The sequence below is a fragment of the Elephas maximus genome, chromosome 9 (genome assembly GCF_024166365.1).
Source record: "Elephas maximus indicus isolate mEleMax1 chromosome 9, mEleMax1 primary haplotype, whole genome shotgun sequence".
NCBI lineage: Eukaryota > Metazoa > Chordata > Mammalia > Proboscidea > Elephantidae > Elephas > Elephas maximus.
In genome coordinates this window covers 4,975,934-4,985,889 of record NC_064827.1, presented here as the reverse complement: position 1 = coordinate 4,985,889, position 9,956 = coordinate 4,975,934, and the positions used below count along the sequence as shown (strand labels likewise).

General features: G+C 60.9%; 1 protein-coding gene across 3 annotated transcripts in view; it reads left to right on the top strand.

Annotated features, from left to right (window-relative positions):
• The first annotated feature begins 2,367 nt into the window (after positions 1-2,367).
• Positions 2,368-9,956, top strand: part of ADAMTSL2 (ADAMTS like 2) — a 38,359-nt gene continuing 30,770 nt past the window's right edge. For all 3 annotated transcript variants that reach the window (XM_049896005.1, XM_049896004.1, XM_049896003.1), the window contains exons 1-7: positions 2,368-2,570; positions 4,529-4,622; positions 5,175-5,317; positions 6,136-6,211; positions 7,176-7,278; positions 8,211-8,356; positions 8,499-8,622. In XM_049896005.1, the coding sequence (XP_049751962.1) occupies positions 4,530-4,622; positions 5,175-5,317; positions 6,136-6,211; positions 7,176-7,278; positions 8,211-8,356; positions 8,499-8,622 (685 nt within the window). In that variant the 5' untranslated portion in view covers positions 2,368-2,570; position 4,529. The remainder of the gene's footprint in view (positions 2,571-4,528; positions 4,623-5,174; positions 5,318-6,135; positions 6,212-7,175; positions 7,279-8,210; positions 8,357-8,498; positions 8,623-9,956) is intronic.

Below are 9,956 nucleotides of genomic sequence, written 5' to 3'. Positions count from 1 at the left end.
CAGCGCTCCAGGGGCCCTGGACACCTAGAAGGTGCTTCCTGGGCTGCTGACTGTGGGGAGGGGGCGAGAGCACTTGCCCTGCTTTTGTTGCAAGCAGTTTCTTGGTGTCCTTGTAAGATTTCTGTGCTGAAAAAAGGGGAGCCCCTGACCTGGTCCAGCAGACGGGGAAACGGGCCTCTCGGGGGTGCGTGGACCCTGGGACCAGCCTGGCTTTCTGTGGCGTGGCGGAGGGTCTTTCCCCATGTCCAGCCTCAAGGAAGTGCCTCTGCCAGGGCTGGGCAGTGAGTGCATGTGGATGGGGGGACCTTCCCCTGAGGCTCTCCTCTGAGACCTGGGCCCCTGCCAGGCCATGCTGGTCACATCCAAAATGGGCTGCTGGTTCCTTGGTGGACTAGCCCCTGGTGGGGTTCAGGCTCTGGCTGGGTCTGCTCTACCCCTCCATACCTTCACTGGTTCTTAGTGTCTCCCTCCTCAAAGCCCCTAGGCCACTGTGGGTCAAGCAGCAGTCAAGTGTTTCCTGGGTCCTGAGCCTAGGCATTCTGGCATCGTGGAGAAGAAGCCTGGGGGCAGTGTGGGTGGCTGGCCCAAGGGGTCACACACCTATAGTGCTGGCCACCCTGAGGCCCATCCCCCAGGTAGTTGGCTTAGGGCCTTTGTGATCCTGGAGCCAAGAGAAGACACAGGGGGTGGTTATGTTGGTCAGCCACAGGGTCCCTCCCTAGGGAAACCGTTAGTCACTCTGGCGTGGGCTGGATGTGGAGGCCAGAGTGCCGAGAGCCTGGGGACCCTGCCAGGGGGTGTAGAGCCCTGGCGGCTTGGCGGGGGTGGGAGCCCTGGGGTTGAGGGCGAGCCCTGTGTGGCCCCAAGGGTTCCCAAAGTGGGTGTGGCTGTGAGTCTGTGTGTGCGCTGTGTGGGTGTGCCGGGTGCCATCGTGTCTGCGTTTCAGCATGCCAGCCCCAGGGGGCAGTGTGGACCTGGGTTCGAGTCTTTATCCACATGGATGGCTGGGTGACCACGAACATCCCAGCTACCCCCAGCAGGAAAATAAAATGGATGAGAACGGCCTCCCTAGGGCTTGGGGAGGACTCCGGGGTCCTGTGTGTAAGGAGGTCAGCAGACAGAAAGGACACGACAAACAAGAGTGATGGGGCCTTACCAGTGGGAGGCCTTGGGCAGGCCATTCGACTGGCTCTGAGCCTCAGTTTCCCCATCTGTAAAATGGGGATAATGAAGAGCCTGACCTTGTAGCTCTTGGTACACTGGAAGACCTGTTACTATTACTACTGCTGCGTTCCTTTAGACCATCACTGTCAGTGGTCAGACACAAGGAAGAACTTACCCGTGGGTGGAGGGAGCAGCTGCAGTTCCTTATATCAAGGATGGAGGGAGGGGAGGGTTTTCCAGGTGCTGTTGGTTGGATCCTGTGACATCTGCACTGCAGAGGCAGGGAGCTAGATGACATGGCTCAGAAGGCTTTAAGACGTGGCCTTGGCTTCCAACCCCCACCACGAGGAGACGCCTGTTTCTTGGGGGGTGGGGGTGGGAGCCTGGCTTATGCGGAGTGGGTGCCTGGCTCACTGTGGTTCCATCTTGCAAAGCCCGGGGTCTGCCCAGGGTTCCTGGGGCTTGAGCATGGCTCTGCGTGCCCACTCAGCTCTGTGCTCTGGGCTCTGGGCTCTGACTCAGCAGGAAGAGGGCCTGGAGCCCCAGCCCTGCTCTGCCAGGGGCTGCTTAGCTGGCCTGGGCCCAGCCAGGCCGCTGTGCCTGCCCAGCTGTTGCGAACATCTGCAGAGACTCCCCAAGCCTCGCCCCATGGCAGGGCCCTTCCAGCAGGCTGTGGGCACTCCTGTGCCCCCCTGGAGCCCTGGGCTGCGCCCTTCCTGGGTACCCCTCTGTCCCTTCTCCTGCCTGGAGGCTCTGCAAGGCCCTCCACAAGCTTTCCCGAGACTGGCTGGGGTGGCTTGGAGCATGGTCCCCTTCTGGACCTTGGTCTCTCCATCTGCAAAACGGAGCGATCAGACTGCACGATTCCCACGGCCCAGACTCCAGCCTCTGAGTGTCAGGGGCTGGGCCCACTCTGCAGGCCAGGCCTGGGCTCACTGTGCTGCAGCCCACCTCCCCTGCGACCCCAGCTGCTCCGTCTGGCCACCCCGATATGTGGCCCCAAGTCCTGGCCCCGAGAAGGCGGGCCGCCCTGCTCGCGGCTCAGGCCACGGCAGCCAGCAGGCAGCTGGGCCGGCCTGGCCGGGCTCCAGAGGCGCGGAGCGGGTTAAAGTGTGCGCCAGGCCCCGCGGGCGGGCGGGGGAGCGCGGTGGGAAGTGTGAGTTCCTCCCCGTCTGCCTGACAGCTATAAAGGCGGCCGCCGGCTGGCGCCGCCACTGGGCTGCGCGCCCCTCCCTGGGAACCCCGCTCTTGGAGGCTCTTTGAAGTGCGAGAGGGAGGAGGCACGGGGAGGAGGAGGGGAGCGAGCCCAGGACTGCGCCTCCCGCACCGGCCGGCGCACCTGGCCTGCCTGCCCTAGCCACCCTTGCCCTTTCTCTGGAGGAGGACAACCTGCTGACCCTGGCCAGGTAGGCCATCCCTCCCATCCCCACCTCACACTGCAGCCCTCCCAGGCACCAGGTGTAGCTCCCCTGCCAGCCCACTGCCCAGAGTGGGGCCAGGCCCTAGAGGCACCGAGCACCCCTGGGGGAGCTGTTATGTAACCAGAGGAGGGCTGTAGAGAGGGGTCCCCAGCCTTGGGCCGCCTGAAGCCCCGTTTGCACAGCAGCCTTTCTGGCTGGCTGGCCGGTGCGTTTGGCCCCCAGGAGGATGGCTCCCACATGAGCCCGCCTGGCCGGAAGCCAGCAGTGTCTGGGAGCCTTAATGAGAACCACGTGTGGGGCCGTCTCCGCACCTGTCTTCAGCCTCGGGCAGGAGAGGGCACCGGTTAGCCAGTGGGCCCTCCTGGGCCCTGTGTGGGGGTGCATGCGGATGGAGACAGCGAGGGAGGGTGCCTGGTGGGGGTGCAGGAGGTATCTGGTGGGTGGGGGTCTCAGGGCTCAGGCTCCAAATTCCAGGGTGGGTGGCTGCCCCAATGGGCAGAAGCGCCCTCAGGGTGCGACTCCTGGGAGTCTGCAGGTGTTTGACTGATGGGGGCTGGTAGCTGGTGGGAGGGAGACAGATGGGCCAATTTGGAGTTGGTGGGGGGGGGCGGGTTTCTCACCTTCCTGCCTTGGAATCAGCTGGGTGCCAGGGGAGGGGCCCAGAGTTTGCTTGTTCTTGCCTCCTGCTGTGTGGCTTTGGACAATTCGGCTCCTCTCTCTGGGCTCCAGACTATGAAAGGATGGGCTCAGTGGATCTGACACCCCTCCTGTAACGCTATGGTCAGTGGCAGGCAGGACCTGAGACAAGCCCTGGACAGGGACCACAGGGGTCCTTTCTTCCTTCCTGAGGGCAGGGGGTCCTTGCTGGGGAAACAGGGTGGAGGGAACAAGGACCCAGAATGCTGGAGGCCCCCTCAGGGGTGAGGTGATCCTTAGTTTGACCCTACTGGGGACTGCCACCCCATCTGTCAGTTAGTCATACTGTGGTGGCTTGCATGTCGCTGTGATGCTGGAAGCCATGCCACTGGTAGTTCAAATCCCAGCAAGGTCATCCATAGTGGACAGGTTCCAGTGGAGCTTCCAGGCCAAGACAGACTAGGAAGAAGGACGTGGTGGTCTTCTTCTGAAAAAGCTGCCAGTGAAAGCCTTATGAATAGCAGTTGGTGCAGCACTGGGCAGTGTTTTGTTCTGCTGTACGTAGGGTCTCATTGAGTCAGAACTGACTTGACAGCACCTAACAACAACAATAACAGGGAATGCTGAGTGTTGTTTCAGGCCAGGGGTGCTGACGTGAGGGGAAGGAGGGCACTCCCAGCCTGAGATATGCCTCCTGCTACCCCTCCCACCTTGTCGCAGGAGGGGGCTCTAGATTCCAGGCTCTGCCTCACCTCAGTGCTGGTGATGGCAGGCAGCTCATCTGCAAAGGTGGGGCTGTGGGTTCTCAGAGGGCCTTGCTGCCACCTCAGGGGGCAGGTGGGGAAGCTGAGGTCAGGGAGGGGCAGGGCCGGGCCCAGGTCACCTACATTCACTGAGTCCTCCAGAGCCCAAGAGGTCAGCAGGGGCTCATCATCCCACAGCTCGGAGGGAGGGCTCGAGACAGCTCTACTGGCCAAGGAGCTTAGGCAGGTCCTCAGGCCATGTCACTCTGCTGGGTCCAGGGCCTCAGCTTTCATACCTCTCCATGTGCCCTGAGTCTAGGATGGCAAACATTTAGCACGCACACCACTCTTCAATGTCCCAGCCATGCAGACATCACCAATCACCCACCGAGCTCTTCCTGAGACCTCCAGCAGAGCCCTCTAGCAGCCATTACTGACCAATCCCAGATAACCTCATGGCCTGGGGACTGGGGGGACTCTGAGGGCTTTTCCCCAGTGTGGACCCTGGTCACAGGAAGAAGGACTGGGGCCTGGCCTGGTGGTGACAGTGGCCTTGTTTCCTAGGATGGATGGCAGATGGTGGAGGCATGCACCCTGGGCCTGGTCTCTGCTGGCCATGGTGCTTGTGGCTGGGGGAGCAGTGGCCACTGGGACCACGGTGAGTGGGGCTGCATCGTCAGCCTGTCCTCCAGTGCTATGCTCACCCCCAAGTGGACTGGGTCTGGTGGGGGCTGTGTGGCAGGCCTGGGCATGTGCCCAGAGTCCCGAGCATCTTCCCAGGAACTGTCTTCACAGAGCCTTCAGACCACTCCCTAGACTGTGGTTCTGGACATTCCGAGCCACTGGATGAGTTGGCAAGAGAGGGCTGAGGGCCCAGTGAAGACCTGGGGTGGGGGCAGAGATGGGCAGACTTGTGTCCTAGGGACCCCACACTGCCCTGGGCTGCCTGGGGAGAGAAAGTGAGGTGATTAGGTGGGGTTCAGGATCTCGCCAAGCTCCCAGCACGTTCCAGGTCTTAAGACCCAGAAGACCCTCAACCTATATGGCCTGAAAGCTCCCTCCCAGACTGCCTGGGATCTGACCCCCGGCTGCCAAGCAACCCAGCTGCCGGCCTGCCTGAGGAGAAGCTATGCTTACAGGCACGGGGCAAGCAGGGCCCTCTGCAGGCTCCAGAACCTTCTTCTAATGCTCCACGGGGTCCTCTCCTCAGGACAACAGCCCGACATCCAACAGCCTGGAGGGGGGCACAGACGCCACAGCCTACTGGTGGGGGGAGTGGACCAAGTGGACAGCGTGTTCCCGCAGCTGTGGGGATGGGGTGATGTCCCAGGATCGGCACTGCCTGCAGCAGAGGTGGGCAGCCAGCGTGGGGCGTGTGGGGCCAGCATGGCTGCGAGGGATGGCCCGGGAGGTGGCTTGGTGGTGGGAGGTGAATGTGGCCCTTGGGCTGGGCAGGGTTTCAGGTCGGGGGCAGCACAGCCATCTGAGATGCTGTCTTCTCACTGGTTCCTCCTGACGGCCTGGCAGCAGTATCCTGAGGCTCGTCATACTCCCAGGGCACCAGGCACAACCCTTTCCTGACCAAGTAGGATCCACTTCCAGGGCGCTAAGATGGAGGGGTGAGGCCCACCGGCCTTCGCTTCGGGACCTGGGTTGGATGAACCTGGGAGGAATTGGGTGAGGTGGTGAGGAGCCGCCACAGTCAGACAGACCTGGGTTCCAACCTCGCTTCTGCCACTGCCTAGCTGTGTGACCTTGGGCAGGACACTTGACATCTCCAAGCCTCAGTTCCTCCTCTGGAGAATGGAGGTCATTCTGGGGTCTGTCTCACATTCCTGAGACTCCATGAGACAGTGGGTGTCCACAGGCCCAGCAAATGGCAAGTGTCATTATTCACGGACCATTGCTAACACTGTTACCCGTCTGGATGCCACAGCCTGTGCTGGGTGCTGGGGAAGGAGAGGTGGACCTGCCATCCTCTCTCCCTTGGGAGATGATGAGAAACACCTGCTAGACCAGGCTGGCTCCGGCTGGCAGGAGTTGAGTAGGGAGGAAGGAACCCCTTGGTTGGGGAATCAGAGAGCCTTCCAGAACCCAGTGGCCTCAGGTCAGTCGAGAGGCCACCCCTGGAGCAGGGTAAGGGGCGCTCAGAGCTCCTGTCTTCCTGCCAGGAGGAAGTCTATCGTGGGCGCTGGCAACAGGACCTGCACAGGCACGTCCAAGCGCTTCCAGCTGTGCAGAGCCCAGGTGAGTCCCACCTGAAGGCCGGGGGCAGGCCCTGGCCTCCCTCCCCCCTGGGAAGTCTCTCAAGGGGTCCTCTCAGCAGCCCGGACCCTCTGGACCTGCTCTGTAATGGAGACCATGGGGACAGGTTGATGTTCTAGTTGAAAGAAGAAGAATGAGGGGCCCTGGGCTCAGACCCAGTCACCTGAGGAATCAGGCCATTACCGTTGCATGTCCTCTACACACTCTGGACATGGCACGGGGACCATGGCCAGGCTGAGACAGACTTGCTTCCACGGGCAGAGAGGTTGGGGCTCCTGCTGCAACTCCATGGGGCTCCTGAAGCCACACGTGGGTCACCTGCTGGGAGAGGGAACAGAGCCCTGGGCTCCCCGCCCTTCCTGAAGGACAGTCCCTTCGGCTCCATGACCATCTTCTGCTGTCCAAGCCCTCAGTCTTGTGGCTCCTCAGTTCAATCACAAAGGGGCCCAGGGGTGGGAGAGGTGCAAGGGAGCGTTTAGGGAGCCCTTGGCCAGGTGGTGCCTGGGATGTCCTCCTCTGCACTATGGGCTTCTCTCCTGTGAAGCCCTCCTTCCACTGCACAATGACACCACCAACGAGTGCGGGTGCCCACTGGATGCCAGCCCCGTTCTAGGCTCCGTGGTCCCAGCACGACCCAACACACCAGGTCTCTGTCCCGAGGCTGGGCGAGGGCCGAGCTTCGGCTCCCAGGGCTGGGGGAAGTTGGGTTGCTGAAGACGGAGCATGCGAGATGGGCTGACCCAGAGCTGGCGTCTGAGGGCCGGTAGTGCCCCTCTGCTCGCCCCGCCTCCTTCCCGGAGAGCGAGGAGTGAGCCAGAGGACAGAGACCACTCGTGGGCCACGCCCTGGTGTGGCGCCCCTGCTCAGCCACTTCCTGCTAGGCTGGGACAAAATGCCATTGTTGGCCTGGTCCCTGTGCTTCCCTCTCTCTCTCCTGGGTTCCCAGGAGTGTCCGCCGGATGGGAGGAGCTTCCGTGAGGAGCAGTGCATCTCCTTCAACTCCCACGTGTACAACGGGCGGACGTACCAGTGGAAGCCCCTCTACCCCGGTACCTGCAGCCCAGGCCCTGCCGTGGGGGGGCCTCCAGCATCCAGCCCCACGCTCGAGGGATCGTCTCCCAGGGAGATAACAGGGATGGGGCACGGCCACAGAAAGCAATATCCTTATCCAGTGCCTGAGAGAGGCTGGGAGTACAGATGGAGAAACTGAGGTGCAGAGGAGGAGGGTCTTATTGAGGGCACATGGTGGACAGCTTCAGAGCCAGAAATGGACCCTGGGTCTCCTGAGCCTGGGCCTCAAGGCTGTCCTCCTGCCCAGGACATCACCCACATGTGGACTGTGGGGCTCTGGTCCCTGCCAGCGTGGTCTCTGCAGTTAGTGGTCACTCTCCCCACGACCTCACTGTGTGGACAGGGCTCGGGGACATACCCAGAGGACCCCAGACAGGGCTGGCCACCCAGTCTGTGGAGACTGGGTTGTGTAGTGGGGGCTGGTGGGGGGAGGGGAGACAATGGGTTCAGGCAAGCTGTGTAAATGATGGCGCCCCCTGCCCACAGGGTGAGTGCTGGGGGGCTGGGGGCAGGGGCCAGCAGCCCAGGTGCCCAGCTGGCTCAGTTCATCTGCAGGGGCTATGTCCCCTAAGGGTCTCAGAAGCTGCTCCCCGCACAGGGAGGCAGAGTGCTGCAGCTCATGGCCCCTGGGCTGGGGCCAGGCTACCTGTATCTTGGTCTGTTTCTGCCTCTGAGACCCTGGGCCAGTTCTTCCCACTCTCCCAGCCTCAGTTTCCCCATGAGGGGTGCTGTCTCTGTGGTGGGTGGGAAAGTCCTTGAATCTCACACCCCTCCCCACACTAAGCCCCTCTGTTAGATCCCCCCCATGACTCTTTCCACTCTCCAGGCCTCAGTTTCCCCATCTGCTCACCCGGGTGGGTGGGGGGGCATCCTCGCATCTCAACACACTGAGCCCCTGTCCCCCCCTCAGACGACTATGTGCACATCTCCAGCAAGCCCTGTGACCTGCACTGCACCACTGTGGACGGCCAGCGGCAGCTCATGGTGCCCGCCCGAGACGGCACGTCCTGCAAGCTCGCCGACCTGCGAGGGGTTTGCGTGTCTGGAAAATGTGAGGTTGTTAAACGTTGTAGCAAACGTTCCACTGCTCTTCTTATGACCGCCTGCTGCCTGCCCGCCCACCCACCCACCCACTTGGGCAGTGGCGCCCCCAGCTGGCCCCAGCGCCTCCAGCGGCCTGTCCTCCTCCCTCTTGCAGCCCATCGGCTGTGACGGTGTGCTCTTCTCCACCCACACACTGGACAAGTGCGGCGTCTGCCAGGGAGACGGGAGCAGCTGCACCCATGTGACCGGCAACTACCGAAAGGGGAACGCCCACCTCGGTAAGGAGTCAGGCCAGGGCGGCGCCTGGGCGCCCAGGGTCCTGGGTGCAATTCCGCCCCAGCCTGCTGGGTTCCTTTCCCTCTGGGGCCACTTGGTTCTTCATCTGGACCCCTTTGTCCAGGAGTCAGGAGCAGCTCTTTTTTGAGCACCACCCGCATACCAGGTACACAGTAGGCACTTGGTGTTACAGAAGCCTGCAGATGCTAAACCACACTTAAGATGGGGAAAGCTGAGGCACGAGTCCCAATCCTCACTGCCGACGTGAGATTTGAGTCCAGGCATGCCAGATTCTAGAACCCAGGTTTCTGAGGGCCAAAGCGGGGCTGTGTGGGACAGGTGCCCCATCAACTCCAGGCTGAGCCTCTCTGGTCCAGCCCTCACGGGGGCTGGAGGGTAAGGTCTGTGTGTGTGACAAGACTTTATACTTTTGGGAGGGTGTTACCTACATTGCCTAGTGCTGAACCAAATGCATCATTTGGTCTCAGTGAGTGCTTGTGGAATTAAACTGGACCATCGGACCCTCTAAGGAGCCCTGGTGGTACAATGGTTAAGGGGTTGGCTGCTAACCAAAAGGTCAGCCCCTCCAAGGGAAAAAGATGTGGCAGTCTGCTTCCTTAAAGATTTATAACTTTGAAAACCCGATGGGGCCGTTCTACTCTGTCCTGTAGGGTCCCTATGAGTCAGAATCAACAACGACAGGTTTTTTTTTAATCACACCCTATAAGGAGCCCTGATGGTGCAGTGGTTAAGTGCTCAGCTGCTAACAGAAAGGTTGGGGGTTCAAACTCACTCAGTGGATCTGTGGAAGAAAGACCTGTCTGTCTGCTTCCGTAAAGATTAAAACCAAAGCCTGTTGCTCTCAAGTCGATTCTGACTCATAGTGACCCCATGTATTACGGAGTAGAACTGCCCCATAGGATTTCCAAGGCTGTAATCTTTATGGAAGCAGACTGCCACATCTTCCTCCTGCGGTGGGTCAAACAGCTGATCTACTGGTTAGCAGCCGAACACTTAACCACCGTGCCGCCACGGCTCCTTTTATAAAGATTACAGCCAAGAGAGCCCTCCAGGACAGTTCTACTCTGTAATACACCGGGTTGCCCCGAGTCAGCATTGACTCAATGGCAATTTTTTTTGTTTTGTTTTGTTTATTACACCTTCTAGATTGGGGGAAGACTGGGCGGACAGCTTGAAACTCACTCAGCAGACGGAGAAGTTGAGGCTCAGAGTGGGATTGCCTGCGCAAGGTTCCCCAGTGAGGCTGGCTGAGTCTAACTAAAACCATCCCCTTAGGGCCGCCTCAGGTCGAGGGTCAGGACCTGCCAGGACCCAT